At 39.1% G+C, this 22,331-nt stretch overlaps 1 protein-coding gene across 1 annotated transcript in view; it reads left to right on the top strand.

The window, feature by feature from the left end:
• Positions 1-22,331, top strand: part of spri (sprint) — a 648,574-nt gene that overhangs the window by 440,729 nt on the left and 185,514 nt on the right. The window contains exons 6-8 of the mRNA XM_067155462.2: positions 1,556-1,711; positions 4,331-4,486; positions 8,241-8,405. Coding sequence (XP_067011563.2) covers positions 1,556-1,711; positions 4,331-4,486; positions 8,241-8,405 — 477 coding nt within the window. The remainder of the gene's footprint in view (positions 1-1,555; positions 1,712-4,330; positions 4,487-8,240; positions 8,406-22,331) is intronic.

Below are 22,331 nucleotides of genomic sequence, written 5' to 3'. Positions count from 1 at the left end.
AGAGACTGCCAGACTGACGAATGCCTGCGGCAAGCGAGTAAATCATACCTGTGTCCATGACTGGGCAAAATAAATGTAGCCCTGCTACCTTGCCTCACAGCACATGCGAAGTATCTACTTGCAGCGGCTCTATACAAATAGGTTAGCCGCGACGAACGACATGTCTGTCCGTTAGGTCATCAGCCCAGAGGCTGGTTGGATCCACGAACGACATATTGTGCGCATTTCCGCTAATAAGTTTTGTTAATAAATAAAGAAAATAAAGGAAAGAATTAGCAGATAAGACAACAGGGCGTGAACAAATTGCTTTTTGTTAAATAATTTCTAGTTCCAGCCGGCTAAAATGGAATACAAGTGTAGTACCGTATTTACTGCACAAAGTGGGGGGCGATTGACCCCTAATCACCGCTAGTGTCCCGGTGTCATGTTCTTGTCCAGATGAAAGTAGCTGACCATATACCATACGATAATAATAATAATAATAATAATAATAATAATAATAATAATAATAATAATAATAATAATAATAATAATAATTTAAGAAACACCCACGAGTACAGTTCAGTGTGTTATTTTCCTAGCCAGGGCGGGGGACATTACATGGTGGAGGGTTAAGAGACTAACTAGCCAAAGTACCGGTAATACAACAACTTGCATTCCATGCTTAAGTGGAGAGAAATGGGGATTTTGATAGATTCTTTCAAGAACGAAACATGTCATTCTATTTTAATAAAGTTCTTTCCTTTTCACGTAGTTTATAAATGTATTTATTCAGAATTAATTTAGACAGATAGAAGAACCTAGCAGTTAAAAATTAACTGAGTCAAAACTAAAAACGCACAGACCACATGCAGATAAATAGTTCTCCAATTTCTTGATACACTCCAGTGTACGTTGATGGATGGTGGGGGAGGGGGGTTCAGGAACAGTTCATCCAACATAGCTTTTAAGGGTTTCCAACATAGAAGATGTATTGGACATTTAAATCATAGAACTTTGTCTGGTCCCAAGAAAGTATTCCCATTATAAGGTGTCTAACATACAGGGCAAATACTGTATGATTTAATACTAATCATAGGAGAAAGAGGGAATGATGGGAAATTTGAAAGAAGTTATTGGAAAGGCCACCATTTGGACTCTGCAAAACTAATATTGTTGGACTCCGAAGAGATCAAGAATTGATCAGGGGAGTTTGGAGAAGAAAGAAGAGAGGAGGTTGGCACAAGTTAGTGGAAACAATACAGACTCAAGTAGAGGGCCCACAGTCACCCACTGACACTCGCTAGTTGAGAGCCGCAGTTGCCAGGTAGGGGATGTTCTCTATGCCACCACAAACGGAGAGAATAAAATAACATAACACAACTGGAAATTGAACCTAGAATTTTTTCCTTTACCCTGACACACCATTGTGCTCTGTTGGAGACTAGAATTGTTATATTCTTCCTTTACTGCAACCAACATTTCAGTAATAACAGATTATGCCAATAGTTAATGTACTTTTTGAGTTCTTAGTTTTGTAGCGATAACAAGATATTAAATACTGATCTGTTTGCAGAGTTCTGGAGGTATCCCATGGCCAACCCTCGCCCTCCTGAGCGAGTCCAGCAGCAGCAACAACAAGCAGAGCCAGCGGGTCTGGCTCAGCGGACAATCGTGGAAGGTCAGCAGAGCCCACCCAGCAGTGGAAGTAGCCTCAGCAGTTTTGGCAGTGGTGAGCTTTTCTCATAGAACAACACTTTGTTTACCAGGATGCTTCACCAGCTGTTAATTTGACGTACACAAACAGAAAAATCAAGTCATAGAGTGAAACCTGCTTAAAACGGGCGCAAATTGTTCTTTAAAAAATGGCTTTTAGTACAAGTGGCCGCTAAATTCAATTTATGAAACTTTGGATTTGGGGAAAAAGTCTGTTTTATCATATGATTAGTTACCATGGGGGCCTAAATTATATTAAAAGTAACGTACATATGCCTTAACTGATCAACATAATTTATGTAATTTACAATAAAGCATCAGAGTATGCGTGTACTGAATAATGAGAATACTGTGCTACATATATATGGCAGGTTATATTAAATGTATGATACAGTAGAATAAAATTTCGGACTGCTGGCGTAAGCCACCGGGGCCTCCTGAAATATCTGGAATGCATGTGTCTCTTGGCAAGTAGCTGGGAGTTTCCAGTGCTGTTACATAACTTGAGGGTTCATCCTTTATGTTCATGTTGTGACCTGCATATTGTAGGCATCCAAGAAATGCTGAATTTGTATCCTTCTTGTAAATTCATATTGTTCAGATGTTTCTTAATTTCAGCAGCCACTTGAATTTTTATTCCTGTCAAATTAAATTTTGTGTCTTGTTTCACAGAAATGCTTGGCTACAGTTGAAATACTGTATCTGTGTCTTGGTTCTTGGTTTGATGAATTTGCTCTACGTTGGGTGCAACAGACGCTATATTTTGCCTGCGTAGCAGGTACCACGGTTACATTCAACATGGTAGACTCCACAGACCTGTAATTCTCTTATGTCTTTGACTGGTGGCAGATAATGGGTCAACTTCCTGTATGGTTTATAAATGATCTTTATGTCATATTTGTTTAGTATCTTCCCATTTCTGTCTGTCGTGTTTCTAACGTATGGGAGTATCACTGTCTTCAAATGGGCCATTTCCTCCGCTCCTCTGTCTTCAAATGGGTCATTTCCTCCGCTCCCGTGTTATCTACTACCATGGCCTTTTCTTTAATTTGTTCTAATATTGTACAAATCATCACGTGAAGTGTTTGTTCTCTTCTTCATGGTTTTCTGTGACTGATATTGCTATGGCCCTATTAATCCGTGAATTTAGAACGGCTTGCTTTTGTGTTAGGTGGTGGTGAGGAGAGGCATGCAGGCACCTATCTCTCTCTGTGTATGCTTGTGTGTGTAGGTTTTTTTTTTTTTTTCCTGTGTACTGCATGATTCAAAGTACATTGGTGTTTCGTTTCACTGGGACATCGAGGAATGGTAGTTTTCCCTCTACCTCGATTTCCATAGTTATCTGAATATTCACATGACTGGAATTATGCTGGTCAAGAAATAACTGCAGGTTAGATGAGGCCAGATGATGAAACTGTCGTTCGCATAGGGGAGAAAGCCTTTTGGTTTCAGGATTGGTGTGGTTAAGGCTTTCTGTTTGAAATGTTCCATATAGATGTTTGTACGAGGGCTGTTTTTTTTTTTTTTAGCCTCTGATGGGCTGTAAAGAAAAGACACACTAACATAACAAAATTATTTTATCACTGAAAGTTTTGTAGTTTCATAATTATTTTTCCACATAATCGCCAAAATGATATATGCATTTGTTGTATCAAGACACCAGCTTTCCAATGCCCACTGCAAAGAAGTCTGCCGCCAGTGAGGTAATGTGTGTCTCGATAGCCTCCTGCAGTTCTTCGTTTGTACGCCACAAATGGGGGTTTATGATCAGTGAACTTTCTACAGCAATCCCAGACATTTCAAGTCTTCTCTGTACACAATTGTGACTCAACACTTAGGATACTGGAAACTTTGTTCGCGTTGGGTCCCAACAATGTCGACTGACAAACACAAAATTCAGCAAATGGTGTCAGCCATAATGTTTCTCACGCATTACCATATAGTGAAGAGGAAGCGTTTTTAAAGACTATCGTTACTAGCGATGAAACTCGTGTCCTGTATGACACTCCAAAAACCAAAGAAAAGTTAAAGCAGTGGATGCATCCTTCTTCTCCAAACAAGCCAAAAAAGTTTAAATTGACAGCGAGGAACAGAAAAACAATGGCTACCGTTTTTTGCGACCATAAAGATGTCTTATTGGTGGACTTTATGGAGCAGGAGGCTGTCCAGACGCACATTACCTCACTGGCGGCAGACTTCTTTGCAGTGGGTTCAGAAAGCTGGTGTCACGATACGACAAATGCCTAAATCGTTTTGGCGATTACGTGGAAAAGTAAGTATAAAACTACTAAACGTTAGTTATAAAGTCAGTTTGTTATGTCAATGTTTCTTTTTTTATAGCCCATCAGAGGTTGAAAACAGCAGCCTTTGTAGTTTCTGGAGAGAATGATGATCCCATTACAACCCCTTCTGTCTCTTCGTAGAACTTCCCATTGGAATAGAAATATGTGGTGTTAAGGCATTCTTTAGCTAGTGTTGACAGGTCTTCTGGCAGTTTCTGGTCTTGTAGTATCTACGCTACAAAAATCATCAACACAGTTCAACTCGGAAGAAGAACTTGTATAAGACATGATTCTTCTCATAAAGTTTATTGTCATGTTGTGTCACTTTAAACTTGAACATAAGCTCTTTTCAGGTAATAATAATCACAGCAACAACCTCGTGTCTCGAACACCCACCTCGGAGCTGGATAGTGATGCTATCGTACTGAACCTGGCTCCACTGTCATCCTCAACGCACAGCCAACCCCCAAGTCTGCTGAGCACATTCAAGGGTAGCTGTGATTTTCTAGGTAAGTCAGTAATGTTCTTGACAGTGGGATAGTTGGAAACTTTCTCATACACATGTGCTCATTTTGAGACTTATAAATATCAGGTGACATTTCAGTACCTATGTAAACTGCAGGGATGTGTGATGGAGTGACCGTCTAAGCCATTTGGTCTGCACCTAATTATTAGGACTGAGTATCTGGAATCTAACTGATGTCGGCTTAGTACTGCTTCATGTTGTTTCAGAACATGTTTGTATCTTTTTTGCTCTCCTCCCTGATTGAGAATACATCACTTGCTTCAGAATGTGTGTGTTAGACATGCAGGTGATGTGGTCAGTCCATTAAAGTTAATGTTTGATTTTCATTGCTCGTGGTACTGGCCTGTTCCATGATACTGTCCTTTTACTCTATGTGCTCTTCTAAGACAGTGCTTGGGGTTATTTTTCAGACATGTTAAGTGTCTTCTGTAAGTAGTTGAAGTGTCATTCCACAAGAAAGTTTTGGTACCACTATGGTATATAATAATAAACAAAGATAATAAAATAATATAAAAAAATATTATGGAAATTACTTGGTCCACTGAGAACTACAGAACTCTGGAAATCAAGAAGTACTGGTGAAACACACCGGAACATAGAAAACATAACAGAAACAATACGGAGGAGGGGATTGGTATTTTTTGGACATTTATGCAGAATGGATGACAACGGGTTAACCAAACAGATCTTCATATATCTTTGGAACAAGAAGTCAACAACCTGGATTCATGAAGTCAAGAGAGATTTGGAAAGAAACAACATAAGGGAAGAAGAAGCAACAGCGAGAGAGATTTTTTAGGAAGAAAGTGTTAAATATGGATTTATAATTTTGTGAATATATTTTAGTATTGAAAAGGTGGAAACGTTTACGTTGTTATTATTATTACTTATATATTAAACATTCCAAGGTCAGGAGGGAAAGGAAACAGGGTCAGAATGGTCCGAGGAGAGGGAAAGGAGACATAGTGAGCAGATGAAGGAGTATTGGATGAAGAAGAAAGACCAACGAAGGATAAGGCATTGAATTGTCGCGTGGTTCCTAGAAAACCCTGACGGAGAAAGAATAATAATATTAAACAATTCAAATTTGACATACCCGCCACAAATCAGGACTCAGTTCCACCGGCACATGATCAGATATGAAACATCACATTACACCTCCAAAACATTAAGGCACCGGGGGAAGATGGCATAATTGCTGAGATGTTCAAGATCGGAGTTCAACTCATGGCTGCCTCCTACAATCCATCATTGCGGAATCATACCTGCAACTTGGAAAACTGCTTTGATTCACCTAGCATACAAAATGGGTGACAAGATGGATCCAAACAATTACCAAGGCATTTCATTCCTGGCGATCGCCTCCTATTCATGTTCCCTCATTACCAGATTGGGGAAACGGACAGAACATAAGATAGGCAAATACCAGCCAGGCTTCCATGCCAATGGTCCACAGAGCAGGTGTGGAACCTCAAGCTGATACTCCAGCACTGCCAGTCAAACCACTCAGTGGTTACTTTCATAGACTTTGAAAAGTCCTGCAGCTTGATTGACCACAGAACCCTGTTTAATGTACTATGGGAATATAACGTAGGTAATAAAACAACTGCATTAATTCAACAGACTTTGACAGACGCAACATCTAAACTGAAACTCATGGATGAAATCTCCGATCTTTTGAAATTAGAACAAGAGTACAAGGTGATGTGTTATCCCCACTCCTGTTCAACCTGGTACGAGATCATTAAAATGTGGGAGAAAGAAATACCAGGAATAAATATGGAAACAAAGGGTAAGTGAAATGCTTTGCCTTTGCTGACAATCTAGCGATAATTACCTAGACTCCCTAAGAATCCAGACACACCATTGAGAATCTTCATGAGATTGCCATCAAAACCGGCCTCCAAATTTCTTATGAGAAGACACAGTGGACTTTGAGATCCCAAACCTGGAATCACTTGTGACAAAACACAGCAACATCATACAAATGAATCACTTCAAGTATTTTGGCAAACTTATGGGAAAACTGGCTGTGAAAGAGTAGCCAACAAACCCATCACCTGGAATATCTACAACAAGAAATAATTTTCCACCAAAGCCAAACTCTGCCACTAGCAAATAGTTACTCATCCAGGAGCACTGTATATGGCTGAGATATCATCGTTAACCACCATCAAAGACATAAAAAATATAGAACAGCAGATACTGACGAAAATATCTGGACCAAAGGTCCAAGATGGTATCGGATGCACAAAATCTCTGAAGAATATTTTTCACTGATCGAATGATTCACTTCAGTTGCACGGAATAAACATATGAAATTCTGTGGACATATTGCATGCAAGGGTGAGTTCCAGTTGACCAAGAATATCTTCACCATCAATGGAACTCGACAAACCAAAGTATACTGACAAGTAGACACCCACAAAGGATCTCACAGAAGTTAATATTGACCCACTGGTAACTACATGGACAATATATAGATAGAAAATCAAATTCACATCCGAGGAACCAACGGCAACAAATTTGAAACTAAAAAACGTATGGACACAAGAAAGACAACGGACTCGTAGCGAGAGGATGAGGAAGTTTTGGGAAGACAAGAAGAAAAAAGCTAATGCTAACTAATGATTGTACGTACTTCTTAGAGAGCCAAACACATAATAATAATAATAATAATAATAATAATAATAATAATGGACCCTAGTTGGCCGATTAGCGAATAATAAAAAATAAATAAATACATGAATAAGAAGAAGAATACTAGTTCCGAATGAACTGCAGTGTGGTTAGAATCGCATAGCTGTGAGCTTGCATTCGGGAGATAGTGGGTTCGAACCCCACTGTTGGTAGCCCTGAAGATAGTTTTCCATGGTTTCCCATTTTCATATCAGGCATATGTTGGGGCTGTACCTCAATTAAGGTTACAGTCACTTCCTTTCAACTCTTAGACCTTTCATGTCCCATCATTGCCGGAAGACCAATCTGTCACCAAGAGTTACAATAATTAAAATTCTTCCACCTTTTTGATACTTTTAAAAAAAGTGCAGCTGAAGTAATGCTGTATTTCAGCATTTATGTCATGATACATTTTCATTGGTCAGTGTTGTTATGTTATTCATTTGCTTTCATTCTTAATACTATTTCTGCAATTGGCCACATAAATGTACAAAATTTCATGTTAACAACATGCAGCCTGAATTTTTTGTTACTTGCTTGTCTCATAGGGATCAGTATGTGAATACCCATTCACTTAGGACAAATACAATGACAGGTCAGTGCGAGAAGAGAGAGTGAAAGAAAGGAAAGAAACATGAAAAGATTAGGACAGTGTCCACATCTTCAAATAGATAGGCTCTCTCCTCATCAGCACCAGTTCTACTTCCATTTCCTCTCAGCCTCCGATCAGATTGTTTCTGTTTCCCCGCTTCAGCACTTATTTAGGAGCCATCTTCACGTATGTGCTGTTGTGAGCTATAAAATATGATACATACATGATGATATAAATTTGAAACTAGTTTGTAGTCCTGGTGTATTCCTGTTTGTGAAGTAATTTTGAATATTGGAGCACATACAATCCTCAAACATACCCCTGTCAAAAATACTTCATATCTTTAGCACAACCAATAGAACCTGCTCAAAATTAAAATATAGCTTTGAATCCATGAACTTTTCTTTCTGTGTCCTGTGTATTTTCTACTCCTCATATAACAGTTTGACTCTGATATTTTCTGCAGCTACTCCATCACCTCCAACGAGCAGCCCAGGTGCAGCGGGAGTGACGGTGACCACAACTTCCACGACCACCACCATCGTAGCTCGAGGTCCCAGACCAACTCCACCAAACACTCTCAACCTCGTGTGTTCAGCTACTGCTCAGGCTACCGGAGTTATCCCTGCTGGTATTTAGTCAAAACGTCTTTTTGTGAATTATTGTTTTAAGAGGAAGTATAACTAAATAACCAGATTATGTGACAATTTGTCCCAAGAAATTCATATCAGGCAAAATTTGTTCCATAACTAATTTGGTACAAACAGTTTGTTCTGGTTAATTTGAACTATGGAAATATGAACCATGGTAGTTAATGACTAATAAATATTTGTTACAAAACAATTAAGGCTATAGAACCTTAAAATAAATTGCCAGTGATATTGTGAGAAGTAACTTGGAAGTAACAAAGTATAGTAGAAGTCCGTTATAGCAAGAATTCATAACGGTAAAAAATTTACTCTGTATAACGGATTGTCGCTATATCCGATTTTTCGTAAAAGTCAGGAAAAACCCCATACACAATAAAATCGGTATGAAATGGCTATCAGTTTGTTCAAAACGTGCATTTTCGCGGACGATATCCACACTATAACTTGCTTGTTTGTTATTTTTTGAAATCCAATACAGCGTGAAAGTGTATGTATAATTTCATTCTGAAAAAAAATATAGTATCACTCCAGAGGCCTGTGTGGCAAACGTTCCAGTTTTCTTCTTCAAACAGCGTCACCTAACCTAACCATGTATGTATCATGAAAACGTATTTCGAGCGCACGTAGAGGAATGATAACCTACTCGTTACTAATTTACATGGGAACAGCTTTTCCGAAATTTGAATCAGTGATGTCCTCTGCCATATCTTGAGGTGTATACCATTCTTACTTTATTTCGATCGCTTACTTCAACCTTTATCTCTAACGAGTTAATAGCTTCTATCAACCACGTTGTTTACGTACTTTGTTACGAAAACATGTTCGTCTCTTTCATTTCTAATTTTCTTCGTAGAACAGCAGTTGACGGGTAGGTCTATTACTAATCGACCCCGACATTGCATTTATTACGAAAACGCGTTGTCCTCTTTCATTTTGAATTTTCATTTAGAGAAAAGCAGTCGACGGGCATTACTAATTGACACAGACATCGCTTTCAAATTTCGAGGAGAGAGCTCATAAGTGGACATAGAGAGAAAACGATACGTTACTGAAGAAGACCGATCGTACTTTGTGGCAAATGTTTCAGTTTTCTTATTCGAACAGCATCACCTAACCTAACTTAACCGTACTATATGTATCATGAAAACATATTCCAAGCGTCAGTAGAGAAATGGTAACATTCTCACTATAAATTTACATGATAATATGTATGTATGTTCAGTCTGTCAGCGATTCCGCTGGTGGGATCCTCAACAGCTCTGCCATCAGCTGTCATAGATGGCATAGGCATCACTGAAGAGGCATACTAGGGAAATGAGGAGTGATGTAGTTTCCCGTTGCTTTCCTCACCGAGCCAGAGTTGCTATTACATATCAGTCTGCCAAGCCCACTGAAATGCATACACCAACCGACCCTATGAGCAACATTTTCACACCATTCATAGCAGGGACTGACTGCATAAGGATTGCCATTACTAGCATCGCTCATACCTCAGTCACTTTCATATTGTCAAAGCCAAGGATAAGACAGAGACAGATCTATGAAAGTAACAAAATTGCTCTAGCATATACCAGAAGACATAGTGCACTGTAAACACTAGGTCCTGCCAGCAAAGGCATACATGATAATAGCTTTACCGAAATTTAGCCAGATACGAGAAAATATAATCTAACCTTAGAAATCAGTGATGCGCTCTGCCATATCTTGAGGTGTATCCCATTCTTACTTAATTTCAGTGTAGAGTATTAAAATTAAGCGATCGTTTACTTAGCCTTTATTTCTAACGTGTTAACAACTGCTATCTACCACGTTATTTATGTACTTGCAAGTGATAAAAATCATTGCTATCCGTATTGAAGATACTGAATGTAGGATGCTAAAAGGTTTGTTTTTTCCACCTATTCAATACATATAAATTTTATAAATTAGGAATTTATTATTGATTCCACTTGAGACATGTTTCGCCCTTCATTGAGGGCATCATCAGTCAAAATATCACCTCAAGGTAAAAAATCAGGTAACTGGTTAGCAGTTGACATGTACAAATTAATACATATTATTAATACAATTACAAAAATTAAGTATGGGAAATAGTTGTACAAAAGTGATGGTTGAACATATAGGTTTATAAATGAAAAGTCAGCACCAGTGCCTAAAATTAACATAGTAGAGTTCGGCAGTGGTGCTCTGGAGAAACAGTTGACGCAATCATAGGAAAATAAAAAGTTTAAAAATATTTACATTATAACAATTAAGGGAGAAAAGGTGTAGTGTTTGGCATCAATGTTTGTAACCAAAAATTAATGTCAAAGGTTGGTAACTATACAGTATTTACATTGTTCAATTGAACAGTTGAGATGAAGTTTTAAAAATATTTACAATATAACATTCAGCGTAAATATTTGTAATAAAAACTAATGTCAATAGTTGGTAACTATATAGTAATTACATTATCTAATTGAATAGTTGGGAATTTACAATTATATACATAATTACACAAGAGCAGCTGGTGTGCAAGGATAAAAAAATTTTTAGTACCAAGTGCGTCCTGATGTTTTAGAGGTTGGAAGAAGGAATTAGTATTGACATTTCAGAAATATGTTGTGCAGTTTATTTTAGTTAAAATCACCGGGGGTAGGGAAATATTTCATAGCCAAATGAGGTTTTATAGGCATCAAGCTGGAAGTTTTTCAGTTGCAGCGCCGAGATCGGTACGGAGACTGGTCAGTGTGGATGGAGATTCATGGGTATTCCGTGCGTTTGAACGGCAACAATGGTGACGGTTATTAGTGGGTAATTGCTAATTAGGAAAATGTTGCGGGTTGAAACTTTTGCTTATTCTTTTAGTTGACTTCTGTAGCATCGAATGTGATGTGAAGACATCGGTGTGAAATGCCTTTACCTTGAGGTGATATTTTGACTGATGATGCCCTCAATGAAGGCCGAAACATGTCTCAAGTGGAATCAATAATAAATTCCTAATTTATAAAATTTATATGTATTGAATAGGTGGAAAAAACAAACCTTTTAGCATCCTACATTTATGTACTTGTTACAAAAACATGTTTGTCTCTTTCTTTTCTAATTTTCTTCCCGGAACAGCAGTTAACGGGCATTACTAATCAACCCTGACATCACCTTTGAATGTCGAAGAGAGAGCTTGCAAGTGCATATAGCGAGAGAACAATACCGTAGGTTGCATTTTGTGGCAAAAGCTTCAGTTTTCTTATTCAAACAGCTTCACCTAACCTAATTTAACCGTGTATGTACCATGAAAATGCATATCAAGCACCAGTAGAGAAGTGATAACCTTCTATTGTAGCTATAAATTTAGATGGGAATAGCCTTACAGAATTTTTTTTTTTTTTTTTTTTTGCTAGTGGTTTTACGTCGCACCGACACAGATAGGTCTTATGGCGACTACAGAAATTCAACTAGATGCGAGAAAATATCATGTAACGCCGGAAATCAGTGATGCACTCTGCCATATTTTGAGGCGTATCATATTCTTGCTTAATTTCAGTGTATAGTATACAAATTAAGCGATCATTTACTTAGCCTTTATTTCTAACGAGTTAACAACTGCTATTGACCACATTATTTTCATATTTATTACGAAAACACGTTCTCCTCTTTCATGTCTGATTTTCTGTATGGAACAGTAGTTGACAAGTATTCTAATCGACTCCAGCATCGCCTTCGAAAGTCGATGAGAGAGATCGAAAGTGCAGATATTGAGAAAACAATACCAAAGATGATCGATCGCATGCAATATGCTGGGTGCACATATGTTGGTAAGGGAAAAAATTGCACACGCTTAATCGCTTGTAATAACGGATGTGTCAGTGAAAGGGCTCTCGCTGTAACCGAAGGATAATACACAGTTCATTATAGGAATTTTGAAAGGACGGACAAAAACTGTCGTTATAACAGGGTTCTCGTTATATGCCGTACTCATTATAGCTGACTTCTATTGTATATTGTCATCATTTTTATATTGGTCTTATATTTCTAGAATTTTGTTTATCCTTCTGTCTCCTTTAATGTAGTAACTTTTCTGCTTTTTGGGGTATCCATCTGTGTCCAATCTGGGAATTTGTCTGGTAACTTCAGCTACTTTGTTCTGCAGTTTTTGAAGAAATCCTTAACAGAAAGATGTGATTTCCCCACATTTTTTCCCATGGGGAGGTTTAATCTGCGGTGCCAGCCATCTACTGGAGTGGTGATTCTTGGAAGACCAGTTGTTGTGCAATTGTAGCAGTTCCATAGTTTAATTGGGAACATAGTTTGTGTGTATCCATGTCGATGTTGTTATCTGATGTAGTTCTTTTCTGCGTGCTCAAACACAGGATCTTTAACATTTGAAGAGGCTTCTCGAAGGAGGTTGAATGCTTCCTTTACTTCATATCCGCCATTTTGCTGCCTGTATGAGATGAATGCCAGTGCAAATAAGGAATGAAACTACAAGCGAAATGCCTATATTGTCCTTGCAAATAGTGCTCTGTTAATCCTTCAGATTGTAACTTACACCATAATGCCTGTCCCAAATGGAATGAACATCCAGCTGGTTTTGTTAATGGAAAAGTTTACATACATACATACATACGTACATACATACATACGTACATACACACACACACACACACACACGCACACACACACACACACATTATCATTATAGACTGTTATACATTTCAGCGTTCAGTGTGCAAGCCTCTGAGAATTTACTAAACGTCGCCACAATTCTTGATTTGCAACTAGTGTTGTGGCCTCATTTAGTTCTATACCTCTTATCTTTAAATCGTTAGAAACCGAGTCTAACCATCGTTGTCTTGGTCTCCCTCTAATTCTCTTACCCTCCATAGCAGAGTCCATTATTCTCCTAGGTAACCTATCCTCCTCCATTCGCCTCACATGACCCCACCACCGAAGCCGGTTTATGCGTACAGCTTCATCCATCGAGTTCATTCCTAAATTAGCCTTTATCTCCTCTTTCCAAGTACCCTCCTGCCATTGTTCCCACCTGTTTGTACCAGCAATCATTCTTGCTACTTTCATGTCTATTACTTCTAACTTATGAATAAGATATCCTGAGTCCACCCAGCTTTTGCTCCCGTAAAGCAAAGTTGGTCTGAAAACAGACCTATGTAAAGATAGTTTCGTCTGGGAGCTGACTTCCTTCTTACAGAATACTGCTGATCGCAACTGCGAGCACACTGCATTAGCTTTACTACACCTTGATTCAATCTCACTTACTATATTACTATCCTGGGAGAACACACAACATGGTTTTCCGTGGTTTCCCATTTTCACACCAGGCAAATGCTGGGGCTGTACCTTAATTAAGGCCACGGCCGCTTCCTTCCAACTCCTAGGCCTTTCCCATCCCATCGTCGCCATAAGACCTATCTGTGTCGGTGCGACGTAAAGCCCCTAGCAAAAAAAAAAAAAAAAAAAAAAAAGAACACACAACCTAAATACTTGAAATTATCGACCTGTTCTAGCTTTGTATCACCAATCTGACATTCAATTCTGTTGAATTTCTTACCTACTGATATCAGTTTAGTCTTCGAGAGGCTAATTTTCATACCATACTCATTGCACCTATTTTCAAGTTCCAAGATAGTAGACTGCAGGCTTTCGGCACAATCTGCCATTAAGACCAAGTCGTCAGCATAGCCCAAATTGCTTACTACATTTCCACCTAACTGAATCCCTCCCTGCCATTTTATACCTTTCAGTAGATGATCCTGTAAGTACCCTGAACCAAGAACTCATTCTATCATCAATTCTTAGTGAAGCCCAATTGTCAACATAAATGCCTTTGATTGATTTTAATAATCTACCTTTAATTCCATAGTCCCCCAGTATAGTGAACATCTTTTCCCTTGGTACCCTGTCATATGCTTTCTCTAGATCTATGAAACATAAAGACAACTGCCTATTCCTCTCGTAGCATTTTTCAATTGCCTGGCGCATACTGAAAATCTGATCCTGACAGCCCCTCTGTGGTCTGAAACCACACTGGTTTTCATCCCACTTCCTCTCAACGACTGATCGCAACCTCCATTCCAAGATGCCAGTGAATACTTTGCCTGGTATACTAGTCAATGAGATACCTTGATAGTTGTTGCAGTCCTTCCTGTTCCCTTACATATAGATAGTTGCAATTACTGCTTTTGTCCAATCTGAAGGTACCTTACCAGGACTCCACGCTAATTTTACTACTCTGTGAAGCCATTTCATCCCTGCCTTCCCACTATACTTCACCATTTCAGGTCTAATTTAATCTATTCTGCTGTCTTATGACAATGGAGTTTATTTACCATCCTTTCCACTTCTTCAAGCATAATTTCACCAACATCATTTTCCTCCTCCCCATGAGCTTGGCTGTTTGCAACACCACCAGGATGATTTCCTTTCACATTGAGCAGATGTTCAAAATATTCCCTCCACCTCTCCAGTGATTCCCTGGGATCTATTATGAGTTCACCTGAATTACTGAAAACACTGTTAATTTCCTTTTTCCCTCCCTTGCTAAGATTCTTTATTACTGTCCAGAAAGGTTTCCCTGTTGCTTGACCTAGCCTTTCCAGGTTATTACCAAAATTTTCCCATGACTTCTTTATGGATTCAACAACTATTTGTTTCGCTCTGTTTCTTTCATCTACATACAAATCCCTGTCTGCCTCGGCCCTTGTTTGGAGCCACTTCGGATAAGCCTTCTTTTTTACGTTTACAGGCTGCTCTCACTTCATCATTCCACCAAGATGTTCGCCTTTTCCCATCTTTACACACAGCTGTTCCTAGGCATTCCCTTGCTGTTTCTACTACAGCATCCCTGTATGCCACCCATTCACTTTTTATATCCTGAACCTGCTTACTGTCTACTGTTCGAAACTTCTCACTAATCATATCCATGTACTTCTGTCTAATTTCCTCGTCCTGGAGATTTTCTACCCTTATTCGTTTGCAGACAGATTTCACTTTCTCTACCCTAGGCGTAGAGATACTTAGTTCACTACAGATCAGATAGTGGTCTGTATCATCGAAAAATCCACGAAAATCTCTTACATTCCTAACAGATTTCCTGAATTCGAAGTCTGTTAAGATATAGTCTCTTTTGGATCTGGTACTCCTAGCCTTCCATGTGTAGCGGTGAATAGCCTTATGCTTGAAGAATTTATTCGTAATAACTAAACCCATACTAGCACAGAAGTCTAGCAAACGCTTCCCATTCCCATTAGCTTCCATATCTTCCCCACATTTACCAATCACCCTTTCGTATCCTTCAGTTCTATTCCCAACTCTCGCATTGAAATCGCCCATTAGCACTATTCTGTCCTTGCTGTTGACCCTGACCATGATGTCACTCAATGCTTCATAAAACTTGTCAACTTCATCCTCATCTGCACCCTCACATGGTGAATACTCGGACATAACGCTTGTCCTAATTCCTCCAACTGACGAATCTACCCTCATCATTTGCTCATTTACGTGCCTAACAGAAACTATGTTGCGTGCAATGGTATTACTGATAAAGAGCCCTACCCCAGACTCTGCCCTTCGCTTTCTAACACCCGTCAGGTACACTTTATAATCTCCTATCTCTTCTTCATTATCTCCCCTTACCCGAATATTACTTACTCCTAGTACATCCAGATGCTTCCTCTTTGCTGACTCAGCCAGTTCTACCTTCTTTCTTCCTTAAGCCCCATTAATATTGACAGCTCCCCATCAAATTCCATTTCGTTCGTAAAGTTGTTTCCAAGGAGTCCCTCGCCTGTCAAATGGGAGTCGGACTCCATTACTCCCATAGGTCCGAGGCTTGCTTAAAATGTTCTGAGCTTGGTAAATTCATGAAGCAGGATGCTACCCTACTTGCACATAGTCCAAGTGAGGATCTCTCCTCTAATGGGTTATGGACCACCGGTGAATTGTATAGTCCCATCGACCTGAGCACAAGGAGGGCCAGGACTCAGAATATGTCCGAGATGCCCACTCCCATTCCATAGCAACTGGTATCCCGACTCTCAGGACCCGTTGCTAGGCCACTCAGCCGTTGCCCATGGTTCACGAACTAGGACGTGACTACTGTAACCCACAAACATGAACCATTATTTCCATTATTGCACTAATTGCACTGAGCTCAAAATCTGTCAAAATTAAATGAGGGCGACAACTGTTCTCTGAAAAGTGTATCCACTTTATTAACACACAAAAGAGTTCACAATATAACACTTTGGTTTTGTTTCTTAGTAAGGCCATTACGGAAGGAAACCACTGGCCTCTTATATTAGCATGGACTGTGTATAGTTGATACATTATTTTAGGAGCAGGTACTAAAGTTCCATCACAAGTTCAATATTCGAACCAGTTTTTTTTTCAGTTGATCCTATTTGACAAAGATTGTTTATTGATTGTCAGGTTTGAAGTGTAGCAACCATTCATGGCTCTCTTTGTCTACTTTAAATCAGTCAGGTAAAACTATGAGATATGCTATTTTTCTAGGATTGGAGGCGTTTTAAGCTTTCTCTTTGGGTAGTACGTCTTCATGAAACGGTCTTCATAATTTTCATGGAAATTTTGCTGCCCATTTTTCCTACTTAACTCTTTATTACAGAACTAGCAGATTCATTGGATGATACTGCAACTTTTTTGATATGTGTTACCACATCCAAAGTCTTACATCTGCTTCATCAGGTCCACGGAAATGGACAAGTTCCAAATGCTGCATATATTTGCAATGTGCGTTCTTCTCTTTTCTCACGTCATCACTAATTTTTTTTTCCACTTTCCTTGTGCTTTGTATAAAGGTACTCCTTATAAATCACGTTATGTTTGCCTTTCTCTGAGACTGTAAGCTTTAAGACAATCCACAATTTGAATACCTGTCAATTTTTATTTTTTACTTTAAAATCTTGTCGTTTCCATAGAACCTCAGAATTTGTTGATATATTGTTGTGATACAAATTGTCCGAGACAAGAAAAAGTGGAACCATTTGACCGGGACAAACTTATAAAATGTACCAATTGTTATAGTTATGAATTGTTTTCTGCGACAAATTGGCAGGGACGAATTTTAGCGATACCGATAATCATCCTGTCTTAACTCCAGCGGAAAAAAAAGGGAGATAATACCAATGTAATCGGTCCTTTATTGGACATTATAAATTTTCCAGCTGACTCGTTTCTGTTGTCATAATATCACCCCAGTGTGCCAATTAGGGCTCATCATTTGCTAACTAGCACACCTAACAAGACACATGGCTAGTTCTTATAGTGGAAACCACTGCATAGACTACTTGCAAGTCTCTGCAGTGCCATTGCACTATGAAAGACTTGGTCTCTTTTGCAAAACATTGACAAACTTTTTCACAGGCGATGAAACATGGATTGGATTCATCACCTCGAACTGGAAACAAAATGGCAATGCACGGAGTGGTGCCACACCAATTCTCCCACGAAGCAAAAGTTCAAAACCATACCTTCAGCTGGTAAAGTCATGGCTGCGGTCTTCTGGGACTCTAAAAGGGTGAAATGATCGACTCTGAAGTGTGTTGTGCTTCTCTAAGGAAATTGAAGAAATGACTTCAGCATGTTCGTAGCCACAAAAATGCAAATGAACTTCTCCTTCTCCATGACAATGCAAGACCTCACACAAATCTGTGCTCCCAACAGGAGCTCACAAAACTACCGTGGACTGTTCTTATTCATCCACCCTACGACCCGGATCTTGCATCTTCTGACTTCCATCTGTTTGGCCCAACGAAGGATGCACTGTACGGGAAGCACTACTTGGACGATGGGGAGTTATCGATGCAGCACGACGTTGGCTCCAACATCGACCAGTCGAGTTGTACCATGCAGGCATATAGGCCCTCACATTACGGTGTTGTAAGACCGTAGCATTGAACAGAGAATGTTGAAAAATAGGGTACTGTAGCAAAAGGATTGGGGAATAACATGGGGTATTTGAATCCTCAATAAAACCAGTCTGCTTTTAGGAAAGAAATGTGTTGCATTATATATTGAACTCCCTTCGTAGGATATTTATATATTTGGAATTTGAATTGTAGGCCTATTTCAAATATTTCAAGTTCCCTATGGGAATTTAAAATGCTTGAGTAGAGACAAAGGAAGACATCATTAACACATTGCTGACTGGATGCTTGAGCTTGTCACATACCCTGTGGACTGGACATCTTTCTACTAAGCATACTAGGGTGCACTTGATTATAAAAATGTACATAAATATTAAACCAGTCAAGATTTTATCTTTAAAGTTGGTATGATTACTCAACCAATACCCCTAGTAGTACTTCAATATATCTAGGATAAGCAAGTAAATGCGTGTTAATTCAACAACACATCATTAATGTTTACATCGTTGTCGTCGTCTGAGTCACTTGAGTAAATAAGCACACTAGGTAAATTACAGCGTGTAGAGGCTTGAATATCACTTCCTCTATCACTCTCACGTTCAGTTTCCACTAATTCATTATCACTATATCCATTTGAACAATCATCGGCATATAATTCTTATCATCGTCAGCTAACACCGTAATCCGCGGAACCGGCAGAAAGAAAGTCGACGTTTCGAAACTAAATCAAAGAATAAAAGAGGCCGTGAATAAAAGAAAAGTGGCAGATATACATCTACGATTTATTCTACTCAATGTGCAAGTTCAAAATAGTTCAATATATGGTCAGGAGATGTCGCAGGAAGACCGAAAACAATGTCGTGAATAAAACCGAGATTTCTCAGGGCCTGTCACCCATGTCTTAAGAATGAGTTCCAGCTTTCAAGTTCCTAAGTGTTAAACAGAAGTATTTATTTCTAAAGATTTGAGAAAATCTGGTGATGTTCTGTCAAGAACAAAACATGTCATTCTATTTTGTTTAAGTTGTTTCTTTTTTCAGCTGTAATACTGTTACCATATGTTTTGTCTTCCAGGTAGTCGATAAATTTATTTACTCAAAATTAGAAATTAGTTTTGGCAGACTGAAGAGCCTAACAGTTATAAATGAACTGAGTCAAAACTGAAATAAAAGATGGCTTCAGATATTTAAAAAAACAAACAAACATTGGTAGTTTACGAGTGAACACTTCCAGAGGACGTTTGAGATTAATTTGTTAACATATCGTCTCGAGAGACGTATTCGTTCGTAAACTTGTGATCTGTTATTGTGCTCTTTCTGTTATGTGTTCCTTGCCATGTTTCACTCTCTTTATGTATGATTTCACGTATTTATATGAGTCACCAATTTCCACATTTTTTATTTTTGTAAATCATCCGATAGATAGCACCATGTTGTAAGCCATACTTTGTGGTACAATGGACATTATTTCCCATCCAAGTCAATGATTGAATGTCGGCTACGGTTCCAAAACCCGTTAAGTCCTTGGCTGTTGCAGGTCCAGAAAGCGTTACGTTCATAAGTAAGCACGGGAGCAAAACTTGTTAAGTCCAATAGACAAAAGTGCTGTATTCACGATACAGTTACAGAGTACAGTTGATGATTTCTGTGTTGGTCAGTATTGACTTTGAATAATAAAATAATTATTCCTTTAAATGGAATGTTATACACTGCCTGACAAAAAAACTTGAAGCACCCAAAAGAAATTGTCGGATATCAATGTAATTTCGGGCACATTCATACGCTCACGTATCCCCATACTATAGATAGTTATCTTGGTTACGACTGAATCAGGCGCTTTCTGAAAACACTCTTCCTTACTTATCCCCCAGACTTCGCTACCTTAGTTCACTACACCTGTTCATATCCGGTCAGGCTGTACATCGAACCACAACCTACAACAGATCGTTAACGATCACAGCCACGAGCTGGTGGAATGAACTCCCCAATAACATTAGGGAAGCTAAATCTAAGACAAAGTTTAAAATCCTCTGTCAGCGTCATCTTATAAGCACTTCCAGTCTTTCTTGACTGTGAATGGGATGCATGGATGAGATTGAATATGGTTGTTTATTGTAACGTGTTGCAGTTTATACTTCAGTTAGTTTAGATAGTGATACTGTAGTTAGTTTAGTTTATACTTCAGGTTGTAAAGATTTAATATGTTTAAATTAGGTCATTTCAGTTTATACTGTTAGTATAAAGAGTGATCAAAAACAAAAGGAATTCAGTTGAAACCATCAAAGCAGTTGAGGATCCTAATGAAAACCTGGCCAGGAAAGAAGAGGACGTCAGAGAGGTTCTGAGGTATCATTTTGATCACCTATTGAACAGGACAGAAGCAGATCAGAGAACAAAAGAACCAGCTGTTGAAACCTGCACAGAGGAACCTCCCATTACATGGGCAGAAACAGAAGCAGCCCCTAAGAAGGTGCCGCAAGGGAAATCCCCAGGAATCGATGAAGTCAGCGCGGACATGATTAAAGCAGCAGGAGTCCAGGATTTATAGTGGCTATACAGAGTGCTCAATGCAGTTTGGAAAGATGGCAGGATACCTACTGAATGGGGCAAGGGTGTCATTATCCCCCAGTTTAAGGAAGGAAATCGCCGAAAATGCTCCAGCTAACGGGGAATAACACTCCTTTCTCATGGGCTTAAGATTCTTGAGAAAATCTTAGAGAGCAGATTGCAAGTCATCTTAGAGCCACAGTTTGAAGAGGAACAGTATGGCTTCAGGCCTGACATGTCCACATCAGACCTAATCTTCAGTGTCTGTATGTTAATGGAAAAGTATTGGGTAAAAGGCAAAGATCTGTTCATGGTTTTCCTTGACACTGAGAAGGCATATGACAGCATTACAAGAGAGAAGATATGGGAATGCCTGAGAAAAAGGAATGTACCAGAGGGACTGGTGTGGAAAGTTCAGATGCTGCATGAGAACTGTACCAGCTGTGTGCGATTGTGTGACGGACATTCATCTGGTTCAAGACCGAAAGTGGAGTCCAGCAAGGCAGTGCACTATCCCCGTTATTGTTTATCACCATCATGGATAACATAATGAAGAACATCAAGAAAACCTCTAGTGAACTAAATGCAATGGACTTCACTGATGGTGTTATGATCTGGGGAGAAACTGAGAAAGAAGTACAGTCGAGACTCAGTGAATGGAAGGTTAAGTTCCAGGAGTTCAATCTCAAGCAAACTCAAAACAGTAATGATGGCAATAAGCAGAGAGGGACAACCAGCAAACATCATGCTAGAAAACCATCCACTAGAAAGTGTGGCAAGCTTTACATACCTCGGCAGTGTAATATCTCGAGATACACTAGCCACAAAGGAGGTGGCAAATAGAGTGTAGAAGAGCTCTCACTTTTACCAGCAAGTATGAACACTCCTCTGGGATCCCAATGTACCAACAAAATCAAAGCTGGTGATGTTCAGTATGTACTTCATACCAATCTTAACCTATGGTATTGAAACCTGCCCCCTCACTACGAAAGACTCATCAAGGTTGCAGGCATCCGAGATGAAGCTCCTTAGGTCCACAATTCAAAAAACCAAACTGGACAAGTTAAGGAATGATGTGGTTAGGAAGAAAACTGGGATTGATATATCATTGTTAGATCAGGTCAGCATGTCCAGACTGAGGTGGTTTGGGCACGTAATGAGGATGGAGCCAACAAGGACAGCATATGTTAACTTGGAGAGACATGTGGCAGGGAAACGGATGGTGGGAAGACCAAGAACCCACTGGATGGACATCGTAAAAATGGACATTGCAGATAGGGGAAGGACACTGGAGGATGTCATTAACAACAGAACATATCTCAATAAGACAGAATGGAAGAGGCTCGCCAACAGTACCTGGGAAACTGGAACTGTAAAATGATGATGATGAGTATATATTGAAATGTAAATTGTTGAAATTCTGACATTGTAAAATTGTAAAAATTATCGGTATTGTAAATTAGTACTCATTTACAGTA

This window comes from Anabrus simplex, chromosome 11 (assembly GCF_040414725.1).
Source record: "Anabrus simplex isolate iqAnaSimp1 chromosome 11, ASM4041472v1, whole genome shotgun sequence".
NCBI classification, from domain to species: Eukaryota; Metazoa; Arthropoda; class Insecta; order Orthoptera; family Tettigoniidae; genus Anabrus; species Anabrus simplex.
Note: the sequence above shows the minus strand (reverse complement) of the source record. Positions and strands in the feature narration are given on the sequence as shown.